This window comes from Arvicanthis niloticus, chromosome 2 (assembly GCF_011762505.2).
Source record: "Arvicanthis niloticus isolate mArvNil1 chromosome 2, mArvNil1.pat.X, whole genome shotgun sequence".
Lineage (NCBI taxonomy): Eukaryota > Metazoa > Chordata > Mammalia > Rodentia > Muridae > Arvicanthis > Arvicanthis niloticus.
The window spans coordinates 84,324,101-84,344,301 of record NC_047659.1 but is presented as its reverse complement, the minus strand read 5'-3'; the positions used below and the strand labels follow the sequence as shown (position 1 = coordinate 84,344,301).

The following is a 20,201-nucleotide window of genomic DNA, read 5'->3' as shown; positions in this document are numbered from 1 at the left end:
TTTGTTCCAATTCTATGTTTTATGAAATAGTTTTTAGGGGAGAATTCAGCTGTTCTTAGCTTCCTCTGTTCCCAGGGTACATTTCAATGTCCTCTGCTTCAGTGACCTAATAAAGCTGGCTTCATAAAGGACTGGCTTTCTCCCTTTCCTCTCCTCTCATCCAATGTAGAATTGCTCTGCAAACTTAGAGAAGTACAGGCTTTAGGCGACTGCTTTCCTCTCTTCTCTTTTCATCTCCTTCCTCCTAAATAGCACTTACAAAGGCTCTTGGACCCAAGTGAGCTGTGGAAAAGGCTCACTCCTATCCTTTCATTGGATAATAACAGATGAGGCGGCTGCAGCATGCTGTAGATCACAAGCGACTATTACTACTTCCCTTCTGAATAGTTCTCTGTGGGTCCTGAAAAGTTCGGAAATGATTTCCACAAGCCAAGCCCATCATTCATTCGCTAACTCCAGGGAACTGTGTGGTTCAAGTTTATTTTCCATCACCAGTATTCACTGTCTGCCCAGTTTGCCTCCAAGTCACCACCATGTAAAGGGGGTTGGTCCAACAATCCAGTTGTGCCCATTTCTGACTGCTGTTCACTTGCAGGACAGTAATGAAATCAGGCTCAGAGCTGGTGAAAGCCGGGCTGCGAGCATTCTTTGAAAATGCTGCCGAAGACTTAGAGAAGACCTCAGAAAACCTGAAGCTGGGGAAGTTTACCCATTCCCGAACGCAGATCAAAGGTGTTTCTCAGAATATTAACTACACCACAGTGGCTCTGCTTCCCATCCTGACATCCATCTTTGAGCACATCGCTCAGCATCAGTTTGGGGTGGATCTACTCTGTGAGTCCTACTGCTGTTTGTCACCAATGTCTATGCACTGGCCACAGACAGAGACCCACTCACTCACACTGACCTTGAGGGCAGAGTAGAAAGACAGATGTCCCACACTTTTCTTAGATTAAAAGAATGCAGTGATAGACCCTTGGAAAGGAAGAAATCCTTTAGTGTGAGTTCAGAACATTCCATCTTTCTCCAATTTCATTCTGAACCAGTTTCACACCTGGTCCATTGAATTTGAAAAGGTTATCTTAGTAATATACCTCAGAAGTACTCTGCTGCTGGGGCTTCCAGATGCCATGCTCCACATTTAAAAGCCTTGATTATTCACCATACCAGGAGCAAAGGAATGAGGTTAATATCTCATGGGGTTCCCCCGCCCAATGGTTTTATTTTGCCTTGTACTTAGCAGAATGTCCAGCCCCACCCCCACCATGTTCATGTTCTGTCACCGAGCTTCAGGACTGCTTAAACATTGCCACATGATTTAATTTAGCCAGTTGTTGACAGCTTGGGCTATGTCTCCCATCAGTTAGTCCCCACTAGGTAGAAGTTTTATCACATAGAAACAAGGCAATGTCTTGGTTGGAAAATAAAACATTAAATTGTTTCTGGTTTTGTTGAAGTAGTCCTAGTGGTCCATGGTATGAGGTCTAGATGTGGTTGGGGGCATGTTGCCTGCTGATGAAATTCTTTGTGTTCCTTCAGAACTCTATTCTCTTAGAAAACAGGGAAGACCATGATACAATGAAAATACAGCATAATATTTTTAGATGAGCATATTTGAGGTCTCTCTCTCCCTCTCTCACTCCCTCTCTCCTTCTCTCTCTTCTTCTCCCTCTCTATTTCCCTATCTCCAACTCCCTCTTCATCCCTCCCTGTTTTTCCCCTCCCTCTCCTTCCTTCTGTTCTTCCCTCCCCCACTCTCAGAGTAAAGCATGGCAGTTGTATAGACCCTCTTAGAAAATCATCAAAAGTAACATATATGCTTCAAGTTTTATTTGTTCTTCAATCCAAAGGAAGACAATATTACCCTTGGTAAAATATGAATATAGTTTCTTCCTTTGTTGGGTAAATGACCTGTTATGGAAGCTTCATTGACCAGAAGCTTCCTTTCTCCCAGAAGCGTTGTAATCTTCATTAGGAGCCTTGCAGATGACATAGGTGACTCAGGTAGAACACATTTTCCTGTCAGTGTTTCCTGGCTATTAGTAAAAGAGTATCCAGTTTGAAGAGGATTTCACTTGCTTACAGAGACAGGGAGGAGGGAAAACCAGAAAGGGGTTGTCTGCTTGTGACTGATGCTTACCTTAATTTTTTTTTTCTTCATGGACTTTTCCATGTGATGGAGATAGAACTGAGACTGATATGTGGCTATGGCATCTCTTTGTTTCAGTGAGTGACGTGCAGATTTCATGCTACCACATTCTGTGCAGCCTCTATTCCCTTGGGACTGGGAAAAACATCTATGTTGAAAGGTAATTAGTTTTTCCTTACTTTTGTTTTTAAGTTAAAACACTTTGGCTCAAAAAAAATGTTGTGGAGGCGAGAGGGCCAACACATTCTGCCTAAACAGGAGCTAAAGAAGAACAAAAATAGACATGCTAACATGGACTTAGGATACCCCAGGAGTCTTCAACCCTACCCAAAGAACTACAGACAACTAAGGAACACTGAGAGCAGGAGAAATAGGCTTCCCCTGGGAAGAGCACACAAACTTCATGTCCAATACCAAATGATCAGCACATTAGACAGACTGAGAACTGAGATGTTATATTTATGTTTTGGAATACATAGGTGTGTGTGTGTGTGTGTGTGTGTGTGTGTGTGTGTGTGTGTGTGGTGTGTGTGTGTGTGTGTGTGTGTGTGTGTGTGTGTGTTTAAAGAGGCCATGAATTTGAAAGAGAGCAAAAAGGAATATATGGAAGTGATTAAAAAGGGAAAAGAAAAGGAAGAAAATGTAGAATGCACATATACAATTCTTAAAGATTAATAAGATAGTATGTTAAAATTTTAAAAGAAACCCACTTAACATTTGTTTTTCAGTCTAGCAAAACCAAATATTCACTGATCAGGAGTAGTAGCTTCATAGCTGAGTTATGAAAAAACTGTGGCAATATAAAGAAATGTAATAAGATTAATCAGATTGGAGACTTTCAGTGGGAGAAGCTACTGGGTGTATATATGACTACAAGAGCTATAGAATCCTGCAAGATCATGAGCTAGTAGACAAAAACTGTTGAAGGCATGTGCACTTCATTATCAGGGCTTCTGAAAAGCTTCTAGAGTTCTTGTGGTTAAAGCTTTCTGAGACACTTGGGGGACCTAAGGCAGTAGCTTTAGTATTTACACCCTTGGACCTTTGCCGTAGTCAGCTGTCAGATTGGCTACGGTTTTAAACAAAGCACAGTTCGGTACCAGAAGAGCTATTTGATAGTCTTGAATCTGAACAACCTTCTCTATAGGTTTGGGGTTCCAACTTTTCCTCTATAACCAGTCTGTGATGGTGGAAGCCTAACCACCCCTCGCTTGTCAGCCACGGGTGCCATGTGTTGAATTGTTCTACTTAATTCCGGGGGTAAAATAAGGATAACAGCTTCAGACCTAGTCTTATTCTTAAAGGACTGATTCTTTTACTCCTTTCAAATAAGCAAGCCTGAAAGAATTCCATCTGTTTTTAAGTAATTTAATCTGAACACACTTGGGAGTCTACTAACATGCCCATATATGAAGCTTGTATCAAACACCCTAATTCATACACATATATTAAAATTGTGTCAGTAAAGCAAAATGAGAACTTATTCCCTATAAGAACTTGAGAACTGAACTGGTGGATGAAAATCCGTCTTAGGGATGAACTGAAACCCAGTCTATTCCATCACTGTCCCAGCTTCCAAATGGCTGGCTTCAAGAAACTCATTGAAGAACTAATGGTTAAATTTGCTTTATGATGATGTTTCTGCATTTGCCCGGCTTTCCTTACTGTTTTACAGAAAAATGTGCAGAAATGGCTTTGATATCAACAGTTAATGATTTGTTTGGTTTTGGTTTGATTTGGGTTTTTGAGACAGCATTTCTCTGTGTAGCTCTAGCTGTCCTGAAACTCACTCTGTACTCCAGGCTGGCCTAGAACTCAAGAGATCCTCCTGGCTCTGCCTCACGAGTGCACCGCCACTGCCCAGCTTATTGGATCCCTGGAACTGGAATTGCAGATGCTTGTGAGCCACCATGCGAGTGTTATAATTGAACCTAGGTCCTCTAGAAGAACAGCCAGTGCTCTTCTTATTATTAAATTTATTAATTTATTCACTTTACAACCCAATATTAGCCCTTCTTTTCCCAGTTCCCCTTCATGTAAGTCCTCCCCCTTAGAATGGGAAGCCCTCTTCCAGGTGTCAACCCCCCTATACACACCCATTCTACCCCAACCCCCCACATCTAGTTGCTGCAGAATTAGACACATCCTCTCCCACTGAGGCCAAGGCTGTCCATTTAGGGGCACAGAATCCACATCCTGGCATGCATGCATGCAGGCATGCAGGCAGGCAGGCAGGCAGCCAGGCAGGCAGGCAAGCAGACAGACAGACAGGCAACAGGCTCAGGGACAGCACCAAGCTGCTCATCTGCTATATATGTATAGGGGAGCCTAGGTCTAGTCCATGCTCTCTCATTGGTTGGTGATTCAGTGTCTCCCCCCCCCACCCCCCCACCCCCAGGTTCCGGGTTAGTTGACTCTGTTGGTCTTCCTGTGGAGTTTCTGTCCTCTTTGGGCTCAGTCTTTCTCCCAACTCTTTTGTAAGACTCCCTGAGCTCCATCTTATGATTTGGGTGTGAGTCTCTGCATCTCTTTCCATTGGCTGTTGGGTGGGTCCTCTCAGAGGACAGTTAATGCTAGGTTTCTACATGCAAACATAACAGAGTATGATTAATAGTGTCAGGGATTGTTTCTTGCCCATGAGATGGGTCTTAGTTTGGGACAGTCATTGGTTGGCCATTCTCTCAGTCTCTGCTCTGTCTTTGTCCCTGCACATCTTGTAGGTGGGACACATTTTGGGTTGAAGCCTTTGTGGGTGGGTTGCTGTCCTTATCCTTCCACTGGTAGTCCTGCTTGCAGCCAGTGCTCTTAACCACTGAGCCATCTCTCCAGCCCCAAGATAAAATTTTTAAACATGTATTTTTAACCAAATAGATAGAATTGATAAAAAAGATTTTTCCAATTAACATTTCACTTAGTGAAGATATCAGAGAGAGAGAGAGAGAGAGAGAGAGAGAGAGAGAGAATGAGAGAGAGCACATGCACATCAAGAAACCTTATATAACTTTCTGTACAGTTTCTACATTTTTCTCTTGAAAAAAAGACAAAAAGTTAATTTTGAAATGTCAGACCAAAAAGACTTGCTCATCCATGGCTTTTTGTACTTAATTCACATTCATCGCAGTGATTGCTCTGATCAGAGCTGGGGATATTGAAATTTGTGGGGTTTTTATTCTACAACCACATAAGACTAGCTAGCCAGGATTAGATTAAAGAGACTCAACAACTGAAAACCTAGTGACTTAGGATCCTAGGACTGTGTTGCTGGCACAAACAATGATTTTTATTTGTCTGTGGTTTTTTTTTAACATTTTAATTGTGAAACTCATGATAACTCACAAAACAAAACTCAACATTCAGAGAGAAGTATGTAAAGTTAAATGTCTGCCATCTTCTTTACCCTATGCAATGTCCCATCCAGGTCCACCTCGCCAAGAAGTCAGTAGCCACATTTGGGTATACAAATTGATAAAAATAAGACTAAGACTGGTATACAGTCTTGATAATTTCTCTGTGTGCACATTTTTAGGCATTCGAGATCATAGTATACATAGAGTTTTGCAGCTTTGTCATATTGGAAAAAGACAAAAACTCGATTTCTTTAACCTATAATTCATATTCCAAAGTATATCATTTAGTATACTCTATTTATTAAGTTTCTACCTTAGAAAAAAAGCAAATTGTATACATTGTAATTCCAACCTATTTCTCGTCCCGTTTTCTATTTTGCCATAAACTTCGCCGTAGCACTTACGTTTTCTCCTGCTACTCCTGCCCTGCTCACATCACTTTGTGCCTAAATCATTTAGCACTTCATCCACATTTCTGAACCAAGGATGCATGGACCTTTTGAGAACATTCTGAGTCTAAACTATCGCACAGTTGTTGGTGTGTGTTTTTTCCCTATCTTTTGTTCAGGGAAAGTAATTCTGTGTAAGTTTGTTCCTTAACCTTTCACACCTGGTTTCTCGCTAGAAACTTTTAGCTGTTTATTCTTTTGTGTTAGCATTTTTTATGATTTTTAAAAAAAAAAAAACTTCCTCTGTATTAATTTTTTCAATTTTGTTTTCTGTGAGTGTATAGAGAATACACATTCTGTTTTTTTTTTCTTTTTTAGATAAATTTGTTTATCATCTTTTTCTTTCTTTTTTGGCTGCTAGAAATATTGTTAACTCTCAATAACAACAGTGTGTGCTTGTGTTCAGATCTATATATGTATGTGTGTATTAAAATATATGAGAGTAAAATAGGAGGAAGCAGCAGGCAGCTTCAAAGCTGAGAACCTGGGAGAGGGCCAATCAGGGGCTCTGATGTGCACCCCTAAGAAGAGTACATGTCTAGCCCATCTAGAAGTGGGTGAGAAGTGGGTAAAACGCTCACACTGCAGCCAGGAGTTTCTCTGAGAGATTTAATATATGCTCATCCTCTGGCTGCAGCTCCAAAACAAGTTCCTTCTCATTCTTTTATGCCGATGTACCTCCAGGAGTTTCTCCAGGCTGGGAGTGCAGATGACAGGGATGACAGGCACACACCATTCTCAGCCCCAGCTCTTACTCTGCAAGATGGAAGCTCCCGACACATCTATTATCTACCAGGTCTCCCATGGCCTTCACATACTTTGAATCCTCACTGTTTCAAGTAGCTTCTAAATCCTGGATTTACCTCCAAAGACTTGGGTCTTCTAATTCTGGAAATTATGGATTTTGGCTCTTATTGTTGCTGTTGTCATTGTTATTATTGTTGATTTTTAATTAATTAGTTAGTTAATTTCATGTTTATGAGTGTTTTGTCTGAATGTCTGTGCTTGCCTTGTATCCCAGAAGATCAGAAAAAGATGTCAGATGCCCTAGAACTTGGGTTACAGATGGTTATCAGCTGCCATGTGTTGAGAATCAAACCCAGGTCCTCTCAAAAATCACTCAGTGCTCTTAACTGATAAGTCATCTCTAAGGCCCCTTCTATAGAGTATGTTTTAATTCCTGCACCCCCACTTGATTGGTTATTACTTTGTGGTCTGGGGTTATAATACACATTATAACTTCAGCATAGATCCAGATATCTTTTTAATTTCTTTTCTAAATTTTGAGCTTTAGAGAGAAACATGTATTAGAACCAGCATTTCTTCAGCACCTTTTGTATAAAATGAGACATGACAGCTCCATGGTATTGTTAAGGGGATGGTTCATATTGTAGATATGACAGAGAGAACCACCAGAGGAAGAATCCAGAGCAGATAGAGAAACTATCTGAACACAGCCAGCAGACTGGATCAGACCAGGAGAGAAGCAGTAACAGAGCCAAGAGAGTGAGAGAAACATAGAAAGAGGGAGAGCAAAAAAGAAGACAAGGAGAATAGACAGAAGAAAGAATAGAGCAAGCGTAGCAGTGTCACATGGAGAACAAGCAGCTTGACAGCAGGGAAGGGGGGATGTGAGAAGAGCTTAAAAGAGCCTGGATGCCAGCATGGAGTTGACATGTACAACAGGGTCTTGTGATACTGAGGGAGCCTGAAGGTCACAATGGTCATTTGTCCTTCCCAGCAGTGGTAAGGAAAATGCTTTTTTTTTTTGGTAGAGTGGAACCAGCCTCACAAGTTCCCAAGGAATGCTGGCTTTTAGCTAACCACCAGAATTTGGGAAATGGAATTTTCTTTGGGCCTGATAACCTTTAACTAAATTTTTCTTGACAAAAGACAATCTGTTGAACTGCAGGAGAATCACTCAATATTCATCCCAGCTCTACCTGGCATGTGACTGGCAGTTAGAAAAGATTCACTCACCTCAGTGATGGGAGTGGTTGTGGAAAAAAAAAAAAAAAAGTCAGCAAACCGGAGTGAAGAGTGTCTTTTTTGGAATACTTTCTAGTTAGAGTAATATTGAGAATTACATAAATCTGTGAGGTTCTCAGATACCAAATATCAAAAAGTAAACTATTATTTATGTGATCATGCAAATTCTTGAGTTCTCTAATATGAAGATTATTTTTAGTTTAAAAAAATGGATTTAAAGAAGTTTCAGGAAAGATTTTCCAGACAACCAAGTTTGGGGCTTCATTTTGCTAATCTCTAATCTCAGTTTTATTTTGAATGAAAACTATTTTTTCCTTCACATTTTAGATGTGTGTTTCTTCCACCTTCCCGGCTTGCACTGATCAATCATTTCTGATTGTACATTATACATGTCTAAGCTTATTAATATTGCCATCAGGGACTGTGCCCCAACCCCGACTGTGTCTTATACTCTGCTCATGCTGCTTCCTGTCCATATTACCATCATGCGTATACGGGACAGTACTTTAAACTCATGAAGAATATATGTGTATTTGTCTTAGGGTTTCTGTTGCTGTGAAGAGACACCATGACCATAGCAATTCTTCTAAAGGAAAGCATTTCATTAGGGCTGGTTTACCGTTCAGAGGATTAGTCCATTGTCATCATGGTGGGAAGTATGGCAGCACATGGGCAGACATGGTACTGGAGAGGTAGCTGAGAGTTCTACATCTAGATCAGGTAGCAGCAGGAAGAGAGGGTGACACTGGGCCAGGCTTGGGCTTCTGAAACCCCACAGTCTACCCCCAGTGACATACTTCCTCCAACAAGCAAGACTACACCTCCCAGCAGTGCCAATCTCTGTGAGCCTCTGGGAGCCATTTTAATTCAAACTACCATGGTACTATTAAGATACTCTAATTTATTTGTCTTTGTGTCCCTGACAAAAGACGTTTGAGAGATGCACTGTCACTGACATCCTGTAAATAAGAGATTGACAAAGAAAGCCCCACAGTTTTGAAATTAGGAACTAATAAATACTGGAATGCATATTGAAACCTCTCCAGTCAGTCACCCTTGACTTACTTATTATGAGAAAAATACTCTATCGGGCAGTAAAGATTAAAGAAAAAAAAATGGTTTCCATATCCAATGATAAACTGCAAGTCCTTTCTTTTATTTTTGGTTGCTATGGAGCTAACCATGCAGCGCCTACTCTGTCTGGAAGCTTTGCCCACACCTACATTGCCCCCTGGGGCACTAATGACTGGCGATACCTAAGTCTGGTTCCATCACTCTATGGGCTTAGAGGCCCCAGGTCATTGTCTGTCTCTGACATTTCCCAGCCAGAAGGATTAATTGTCGGACTTCTGGGTTTTACTGTGTAAGCAGCTGGGCCAGGAGAGCTGTTGTTTATCTCTCTTGGCCGAGCAGCTAATTAGCATCCACATGTGTTCATGACTAGAGAGTGCCCTGTTGAGAAGCTGATGTGACTTAGATTTTTCAGTAATTAATATCAGAGAGGACAGGGTCATGTCCCTGTCACTGCTATCCTGCACAACTGGGACTTCACAGCTCTTTTCTCCCCCTCAAGGCTCGCCTTTAGAGCTGCCTCAATTTCAGTAAAACAGAGCAAGTAGAGATGCTGTCAGTTCAGTACCACTTCCCAGTGACACCTGAAATTTACCTTCAGACCTAGGATCCTACCTAAGCATTTCTTACCATTCATGAACGTCTCCTAGATTCTCTTCTATCTGTGGTCTCCCCCCTCCCATTATAGCCCTTTCCCTGTCACACTTTCTCATTCTCTTCTTCAAAAGTGACACAGAAGAGACATCCTATAACTTCTTACTGACCATTCTGCTGGTACACACTGTGAAATGGCCCTTTGTGGGGCATTCCTCCCTGTCCTCTTTGAGGATTCTGGCCATTTCAGATGTGAAGTTAAGGGGATACTCTTTTCTTCAGGCCTATCTGCCATCTTGAATTTGCCACAAAAGGCAAAGAAAAAAGAAGAAGGATGGTTGAGGGAAAAGGCCTGGTTCAGAGGCTTCTCAGAAGTGGGCCTTGTTCTCAGTGGTTTACATTCCTCTCCCGCCCCCTCCCCCCCACTTCCCCTCTTCTTCTCTCTTTCTTCCTCTCCCTCCTCTTCTCTTCCTCCCCTTCTTTCCCTTTCCCTCCCACTCCCCCTATTCCTCTTCCTCTCCCTATCCGTATCTGTCTTCACTGACACATCTCCAGAGGATCTCAGGCAGTATTGGTACACAAATACAGGGCCTTAGCTTGGCCCAAGGGTGCTCTGCTTGCGAAGCCTACCTGGATCAGAGGAAGAAGTCAGAAGGATTCTAACAGCCAGACATGTCCCTGGAGGACAAGGCTATGCCATCATCTAGGAAGTGGTGAACTGACTAAGAACCCTTCCTTCTGGGATGATTTGAAAGTTATTCCCTTGAATACGTCATACTTGAATTCTTCAAAAGAAACCCATTTCTTAAAAGCTGATCCTGAGAAAATAAAGGATAAAAATTGCATCTATTAGTTTTTCTTTAGAGTAAAATTTCACTTTTTGAGTCAGTTTGGCAGTTGAGTGAAGCCTGGGTGGGTTTTCCAGTGAATCCAAAGCTTTATGCCAATTCATCCACCCTCTCCCTTTCTCTCCTCTCTAATTAGCACATTATTCTTACATCTCAAGCTAAGGCATTCTGGACTCCCTCAGGCTGCCCTAAAGATCCCAATCTATTCCAACAGCCTCCTTTAGTAATTTTATTCAAAAAAGGTTAAGATCACATTTTAAAAATCCAACTCAAATGTATCTCTTTCTCTAACACAGCTACAGAACAGAGCTAATCCTCATGATTGCTTTGTAAGCTCTGGCATTCCTTTGGGGTTCTGTATGGAATATATGTTCTATCTTTGATCTATAATAGCAAGAAAGGACAATCACCACATATTGTAGTAAAAATTAATGGGGGGTTTCTACCCCACTTTAGATAATTTAGCTCCCAAATAAAAGACATAAAACCTTTATATTTATAATAAGCCTTAAAGCACTACAGCTGGGAGGTATCAACCCTCTATACTATTTTGTCTATTTCCCTGACAGTTACCCTGAGATATAGCTTGCCATGTTCTGCCTGGGGCAGTCCTACCCCAATTGACCAGCCCTCATGGCCATGTTTTCACAGTGCACCTACCCCATGGTGTTTTTCTCCTCTCCTCTCCTCTCCTGTCCTCTCTTCTCCTCTCCTCTCCTCTCCCCTCCTGTCCTCTCCCCTCCCCTCCCCTCCCCTCCCCTCCCCTCCCCTCCCCTCCCCTCCTCTCCTTTCCTCTCCATCTCTGCCTTAGAACCCAAGTCCAGGAACCAGAGCCCTGCCTACCTCTCTTCTGCCCAGCTACAGGCTGAAGGCATCTTTATTCAACCAATATTTTTAAGTTAAGGACCAAAATTACATAGCATCATTTGGTATACATGAGGCTCTCCTCATCCCTAGGAGTAACCAGACCTGAAGTGCTAGTATTTAGCTTTAAATACATAGCAACAGACCACACCTCAGCAGCCACCAACTTAACCAAAGGTTAAATTTAAGACCAATTTGGTTTGCTTTTCAGTGAAAAGATGCTACCACTTCTATAAATCCCTGTTACCTGCTTTTAGAGAGTCTGTGCTTTTGAAATTTCAGCCTCTTGGTGCTGTTGAAATTCTTGTCACAATGAGGGTTAACTAACCCACACAGTCTTGGGTACAGGTCTTGGTTGGGATCTGGGGGGGAACTTATAACTGACAGCCTGTTCCACAGTTTTTCAGGTACACCTTCTCCATCAGGCTGTTTTTTCCATGATGGCCCTATACCAGCCCCATAGTATATCATTATATCATCTTAGCCACAACTAGGTTCAAAGCAGTGAGCTCAATCTAAACCATTAATATTTGGATAAAGTTGAAGCGACAAAGTGCATGCTATCTTACTGTGCCTTGGGATGTCCAGTGATGTAAAACATAGGAAAGTAGTGTGAGACATCCTGAGGAAGGGACCTAGCTGGTGTGTGGGGTCCTCATATAGATGGCACCACTTCTAAATGGACTTCTTTGTTTCCAGGCAACGTCCTGCTCTTGGAGAATGTCTGGCTTCCCTGGCAGCTGCTATCCCTGTGGCATTTCTGGAGCCCAGTCTTAACCGATATAATCCTCTCTCAGTCTTCAACACCAAAACACCCAGGGAGCGATCTAGTAAGTATCAACCCAGGGAGTTGCCAGGAAGGTGGCAGGGATAGGACCACAGCTCTATAGTATGTTACATGGTGTGTTATTAACTACTTTTCTTGTACCGGATAAAACATCACAAGCAAAAAAAGTTATTTTGGCTCGTGGTTTAAGAAGTTCAGTCTCTCAAGGCAGAGAAGGCATGGAGGTAAAAGTTACCAGGCAGCTAGTCACATTGTGTCCACAATGAGAAAGAGGGAGAGACAAATGTTGGTTCTCTACTCACTTTCTCCTTTTTATTCAATGAGACCCCAGCCCATGGCGTGGTTCTGCCCACACTCAACTTAAGGAGAATCTTCCCTCCTCAGCAAAACTTCTCTGGTAATCCCCTCACAGGCCTACCTACAGGTGATTCTAAATCCTACTAAGTTGACAAGGTTAATCATCCCAATGTGAAAGTAGGTCAGTGGGTCTAAGCTAGAGACCAGATATTGTCTCTATCTTGTTGGAGAAATGGACTCAAAAACAACTTTTTTTGATGATTAGACTTTTGATAGTTCTTTCATACTGAGGAGATAGTCTAGGTGGATTCTCATGTCCTGACATCTCAAGACCTTGGGGTCTTTTGTCTCCCCCATGTCTCCATTTCTTGTCTGTGCCTAGGAACATAACTATTTTTATCTAGTCTTTAGTCAGAGTGCCATCACAAAGGAACATAATAATAACCTAAGTATAGTCTTCAAAAGAAAGTTGTGCTTCAAAAGGATACTGAGCGCATATTATCTACCATCAAGGAAAAATAAGACAATGAATAGCACTAGAAGGAATTATAGTTATTTAAGGAAAAGACTTTTTTTTTAAATAAAAGAATTGAATTGTACTAAGTTCTATAACAGAGATTGGTAAGGTATATACATAGGACAAATCTGGCCCACAGCCCATTTTTACAAATAAAGATTTCTCAGAAAACAACCAATAACTGTTAAAGCTAAAATCCAAATCAAGTTGTAATCCTCCTTCTGGAGGATGAAAAGAAGTGCTGTCCTATTTGGGTTCAGTGTGATATTAGTTAAAATTGTTACAGGAAGCCCACTAAAGATGACCATTCAGACACAGTTTATAACCAGTTGAAGGTCTTCATTCTATCTAGTTGGACTACACTGAGGTAATCGGAACCCAAATCTAGGGCCAAGTGTTTAGGTTTAGGGGATGTAGAGGTAAAAAAACACATCATGGTATCTTGCTGGCAGCCGCAGAGGAAGGTTTTGTGCAAGTAAGTAGTTTAACAGAAGCTAAGATAAATAGTTAGCTGAAGAGAAAGGTTTACATAAGCAAGCAGTTTAACAGAAGGTAAGCTAGGTGGGGCATCTTGACCTTAGGTTCCTAGAATAGATGTGGGATTCTATTTCCATGGGATTCTCTATCAAGAAGTTTCGAGTTAAACCTGAAATGGCTTCAGCAAGAATACAAGATGGAGAAAGCTCTGTACTGTCTTGTATGACACAAGATGTCACAAGATGATAGGCTCAAATAGAAACTCTTCAATACCTATTTTTAATAAAGCTTGAATTCCAATAGATTTAATGTGATTTAATGAAATCTGACTCCCAAACTACCAAATTATAGGCCTTGCCATATTAAGAAAAAAGAAAAATATAGTAAATCATTTTAAACTATAGTCCATCTCATCTAGAGCCAGGATTTTCTTAAATTATGGATATATACTACAAATGAACAGCTATACTCCATAAACGTTCCATTTATTTCAGGTGTTCTTCCTCAAACTGGCATGAGGTCCTAAGCATACCTTGTCACCACTGCCCTTCTAATCTAGAATGCAGAATGCTAAACGACAACAGTTTTAGTCTTTACTGCTTCTTATTTCACAAACTAAGAATACCCTGCCCCGCAAAAGGGTCTCCAGGATAACTGATGTAAGACTGCGAATAAAATGCTACTGAACTAGAATAACAGTGGAGATTGGAAGCTAGCATTTGATATGTACCACAGGTATTCACCAATAGAAAACCAGATGCCCCATTCACCAAAGGCAAAGGGAGATGAGAGAAGTGGCTCTCGCGGGCAGGCAGAAGCCCATTTCACAGGTTGCTGCACATCAGCGTGCCAAGTTTGAACTGAGTCCACACTGTCATTTTTGGAGCATCATTGCTGTTTAGGGACCTTTGGACCTAATACCTTTTCACCACTGATTTAAATAAGCAGTGAATGAATGCTGAGCATTTCTGTGGCTCTTTTTAGAAATCATATGTGCATCAAAATGTATTTTGGGATGCACAGAATTACCTAGAGAGTGACTGATAGCTTAATGGACCATAAGAAAGTAGACTTCATTCCTTACAAAATGGATGGCCTAAGCAGAAAAGGAGAGGAAGGGGTGTTTAAGGTGACAAGGATGGCATGTTTTTTAAATGTATGGATTGATTTATAGCATCAATCTTTCATCAATTGGACATCTCTACTAATTGATGTTTAGTGTTGTGCCAATAGAGTTAATTATATTAGAATACCCTAAGAACATGTATCACTTTCTTTTCCAAAGCTAAGATATGCCTAAGAAAAAGTTTAATACTGTCTTGTGACATTCAAAATGGCATAAATCCTTAGTCACATGGAAGTAACCTATTAATCAGAGTATGTGGTTGACAAAAACATCCTGTCACCAGCCACCTTGCTTACTTCCCATACCCTGTTGGAATAATGAGCCATTGAGAAAAGAGGTCCAATTCCAGTGTAAGCTTTCAGCCTATCTTGCAAAAGAACAGTGAAGAGCTGCTAGGACAAATGAGTAAAGAACTTTAGAATCTTACTCGGTGGTTATCAGAGTCACTTGGTTGGTGTGTTAAAGATTTCCAAGCCCTACCACTGCTACTGGTATATCTAACTCAGTAGACCTGGAGTAAGGCCTGAGGACCTACGTCTCTGATGTGTTTCCAAGGGATACAGCTGCTGCAGATGAGAGGCCCCCACCATGAGATCCAGTATATAGAAGCTAAAAGGGCAGTATGTTCTAATGACTTTCCCAATACTCTTGTGTCTGTTGCTAATAAGGTTCCTTTGAGGCTGATTTCAGGTAGCTAACATACCAGAATTCGCTCTTTGAGTTTACCGTGTGACATTTGGAGCCCCAAAACACACTCTGAATCATAAATGTTGGTCCCATTTAAGGACCAATTATTGTATGTATAAATAACTTCTAAAGGTCATTATCATGACTGCAGTGCACCAACCTTAAGCAACTTCTTGTTCTTCTTATATGGGAGAAAGAAGTGTCTATGGTGATAATTATCTATGTGACTTTTAGGCACACACATCAGAGCTTTCCTATATATAATCATAATAGCAAATAAGTGTGTCAGTTGCCTCTGATGGTCGAAGTTATTCTGAATGTAAAGCTCCTGATGCAAAGTTTTTCTCAGCATTTAACTATTTACTCTGATGGTATATATGTAAAATTACCTTGTGTGTAAGGGTTTCCTGAGACTCCCAGATTGTTACCCATGTTTTCTGCTGCACAGAGCAAGACAGATGCATCCTTTGCCAACAACCAGTATCAGCAATAGAAAAGAAAAAAAAAATCTAACCCTCTCTGAAATAATCCTAAATTCTAGTTTCATTTTATCCTAGCTGCCCCTATCCAGTGCAATGACCTTGGTCATACAAAACAGAGAAAAGGGAGTTAACTCAATAGTCCCAGTAAATATGCTTTCTTAAAAAGAAAAGTGAGTGACTGACAGAAAATCACTTAAGTCACCTGAAGTTATCGATCATTTCTATCGTAAAGGCAGAAAATCAATTCAGGAACAATTTTTTTTTCCCTCAGTGTATTTTGAACTAGATGCTAAGTATTAGAGCCTCCAGCCCAGCTGCAGAAATGTTAGATGGAATGTTTTCCTTTCCCTTTTATGAATGTACAGAAATGATATGAATAATTGAAATAGAATTTAGCATCTGAACATTGAGTTATTTTGCTCTGGATGCTACTGGTTTTTTGCAATGGACACACTGAGGTCCCAATAGTCAGGGCAAGAGGGAATAGCAAAGGATCTGCCTGTCACAGAGTAGTCATATGCCCTTTTCCTCAGCAGTGTCTCCATTGTGCTGTTTTAGCTATATTTTTTTAACTTCAGTGTGACATTTAGGAAAATGGCCCTGGAAACTACAGTCTGTACATACACAACTCAGGTCCTGAGGCTGCTCTCATCCAAGCTCATTCTTTTAGGGCTCTACAGTGGAAATTTATATCTAAAGACCAAGAGAATGGTACACTACATCACTGTGCCTTTGAATCAGTGTGCCTTTCTTCTTCCTGTACTCTCTCGGTCAGTTCTGGGGATGCCAGATAAGGTGGAGGACATGTGTCCTGACATCCCCCAGCTGGAAGGCCTGATGAAGGAAATCAACGGTTTGGCCGAGTCAGGTGCCCGGTACACTGAGATGCCCCATGTCATTGAAGTGATCTTGCCCATGCTCTGCAACTACCTGTCCTACTGGTGGGAGCGGGGACCTGAGAACCTGCCCCCAAGCACGGGACCCTGCTGCACCAAGGTCACGTCCGAACACCTTAGCCTCATCCTGGGCAACATCCTGAAAATCATCAACAACAACCTGGGCATTGATGAGGCCTCCTGGATGAAGCGGATCGCAGGTACCAATACCCTTCCTCTCAGTCTCTGGCTCTACGGTTAAGGCAGCCAGAGTCTCTTCTTAACTCTTTTCTTAATTCTGTGATGATTTTGAGCAAGTTCTGTTCTGTGTTTTAATCTTCTACCTCCCAAAGTAAACTTGAGTCGGGGGATGTAGAACAATTTGGAGAGTATTTGCCTAGCATGTATGAATCCCTGAGTTCATTCCCCAGCACTGCATAAACCAGGCATGTTGGCACACTCCTGTCACATGGGCCCTTGGGAGGTAGAGGCAAGAATTTAAGGCCAGCCTTGGACATGTCTCAAACAAAAACAGCACAGTAAATGGAATGAGCATGCTTTCCTCAAACCCCTACCTGCACCCTGCTGCCTGGCTAATCCAGGCCCCTCAGATCTCCAAGAAGCCATATAGATCAACTGCACTTCTCTGTGATGATCATTGCATAACTTGTTTGGGGTGCTTAAGGAACCCATTGACTCTTTTGTTACTAATTATCTAGTTTATTGGTAAGTAACCCTTTGTATTCGGCACTAGATAAAACTTACTCCCGTCTCAGCTGTACTAAATTCCTCAATGTCATTCAGCATTTGCGCAGCACTTTGTTTTGTTGCTTTTTTGTTTTGTTTTGTTTTAATTTTCTTTCTTCATTGTATCCTCTTTAACTCCAGGAGTGCAGTAGGCTCTAAATAAATGCTATTAGCCAATTTTCTGTTCTTGAAGTGACCAAACGAGAAAAAGGTTTGGAAAATGAGTGTATGTCTCACAGTCAAGGAACCATGAATATTTAGTGTCCTGCCTGTCAAACTAGAGTCTAGGAGATCTACACTGTGGAAAATCATTGTTTTTGATGGAACTTCAGCTCAGGTCACGGAGTCCACTTGTCACAGCTTCCAGCATCCAGCCTCCTGGGCCAGGAAATGGCACCGCTGGGCTACAGGGAACACAGCACTGCATGCTGACCTTTCCTGGCAAATGAACGGACACATTTCTAGAAGAACAAGTGGGAAGTATTCCTACATCCTCTCGATCTCAGAAATGAGCTGAGATTAAAAATGCAACTATTTTGACCACTGGATACTGCAGACCCTGTGGACAGATACTAAATAGGGTAGATAGTCTCTTATTGCCAATTACCCTTAAAAGGTTGTTAACCATAACCATAAAGCAATTTAATGGATTTTTATAGTGTGAGTTACTGGAAGGCCAAAGATCAGAAAATCTGCTCCCTTCCTCCCAGGGTGTGAGAGTTCCGTCACTGAGGAACACTGATGGAAACAGAACTGTAGCTGTCCTCCCTGCAGCAAATCCAGATCTCATTCAGTAAGGCCACTTAACTCCTGGTGACTAATGCAAGTCAATTTTAAGGAGCTAATTTCACCTCAATTCAGTGCAGCAGTGGGCCTGTGCCTTGTAGATCGCTGAGAAGTCAGGACTCCATGGTTAATGTATGTCGTCAAAAAGCTACCTTTGCCTTCTCCAGTTGAAGCTCTCTCCTACTCCTTTGTTAGAAAAGTGAAACATGAGGGAAAATGGGACATAAAAGAAAACTCTTGGAATGTAGTTGCTCTTAATTGAATTTCCCTAAGCTAAAGAAATGTGGAAATAGATATTCAAATGTCCATGGTCAATGGTTCAGAATGTGTTCATTTTATTTTTTTTCTTGCAATTACTTTGATTCCTATACTATTCAGCTCAGCTGACCTAATTCATAATAGAATAATTGGAATCTAATCAATGGGATATAAAAATTAGGATAGGACATATGGGTTTCCATTCATTCTTTTAACAAAAAGCCAACATGGCAGTCCTGATAATTTCTTGTTCAGTTTCTCTACTTCTAGTACTGCCCCAGTTTTTCTAAGCTCATGCTCCCTCTCTCAAAGCCAAAAGAAGATGACAGTGCTGAGAGCTTAGAACCTGACTGGACTATTATGATTTTGGCAAATTTTTTAAATGAAATAATTAGAAAGCATATAAGCATACATATATATTTTATTTTTGACACATAATAAATGTACAGATTTTTAGGGTACAGTGTGACTTCCAGTACACACATTCTATGTGTAATGACAGATCAGGGTAACTGACATATCTGTTACCATCAATAGAAAGCACACACACAGTGCTTGTTCCCAGGTAAGCACAGTACTAATTTCCATGAATGAAAGGCTTTCTGCAGGGACATAAAATCTAACTGATAAGCCAAGACCAACATGGACAGGCTGTCAGATGATGGAAGACAGTCTGTTAGAAGAGAGGAGTATGGCATAGGCCATGTATACATGAAGAATTCATGTTGGGTGGGGCTCCTGTGGGCTGGAGTTGCTTTGTAAGATGGGGACCTTCTCCTGCAGCCATGCTAGATCCCCATTCTTCACTGTGGACTTGGGAGAGAAACATTCAAGGAAGGATTACAGATGGGAGTATACATAGATGTATACATCCTGGATTGATGGCTTCCTCAACCTCACCTTTCTTAATTTCATTAATGGTCACAGCACATGGAATGAGACTAAGGTCCTCTGTTTGCAAATGCAGTGTATGCCCAGCCAATCATCAGCAAAGCCCGGCCCGACCTGCTTCGAAGCCACTTCATCCCCACCCTGGAGAAGCTAAAAAAGAAGGCGGTGAAGACTGTGCAGGAGGAGGAGCAGCTGAAGACGGATGGCAAGGGAGACACCCAGGAGGCTGAACTCCTCATCCTGGATGAGTTTGCCATCCTCTGCAGGGACCTCTATGCCTTCTACCCTATGCTGATCCGCTATGTGGACAACAACAGGTATGAAGGAGATGTGTGGGAGCTGCCGGCTGCTCTCTGAGGCTGTTTATACAATCAAATAACACGGAAAGATGCAGTTGCTCAGTGTTGCTAGGGAGATGAAAGAAGCTATAGCTACCACTACCAGTCTTGCCACCGGTAGTCAGAACATATATGTACAGTGATTTCCTTGGCCAGTGATTCTGTATGGACTGAGGCATGCGTCCTCACGGGCAACTACAAGGCAAGGGGAGCTGGTTGAATAAGGTCCACATTGCCTCATTTTTGCTGCTCACTAATATACTCATCCAATGGCTGTCCTTGAATGCCAGGCACTATTCAAGGCCTCGAGGGAGGGGGCATGCTCTTTAGCATAGGAGCATTCAGTTGGAAGTAGAAAAGCACACACAATTGGAAAAAAAAAAAAAAAGGCAGTACAACGATATTGAGAAATAAAGGAAATTAGGAAGGGCAAGTTGCAGTTTCTTAAAATGCAGTTCCTTAGCTGCTGTTACCGGGAAAGCAGCATTTGAACAAAGACCTGCAGGAAATAAGAGGCTGGGAACCATAAAGGTCCAGAGCAAGATCGTTGTGGGAAGGACTATGGGCGGAAGTCCTCAGGAAGCGATGTGTTCAGGATGTTTAATAGTTGAAATGCTCAAAT

General features: G+C 41.6%; 1 protein-coding gene across 1 annotated transcript in view; it reads left to right on the top strand.

The window, feature by feature from the left end:
• Ryr3 (ryanodine receptor 3) overlaps window positions 1-20,201 on the top strand; it is a 290,856-nt gene that overhangs the window by 201,291 nt on the left and 69,364 nt on the right. The window contains exons 59-63 of the mRNA XM_076928313.1: window positions 596-834; window positions 2,228-2,309; window positions 12,011-12,141; window positions 16,460-16,780; window positions 19,318-19,558. Of these exons, the coding sequence (XP_076784428.1) occupies window positions 596-834; window positions 2,228-2,309; window positions 12,011-12,141; window positions 16,460-16,780; window positions 19,318-19,558 (1,014 nt within the window). The remainder of the gene's footprint in view (window positions 1-595; window positions 835-2,227; window positions 2,310-12,010; window positions 12,142-16,459; window positions 16,781-19,317; window positions 19,559-20,201) is intronic.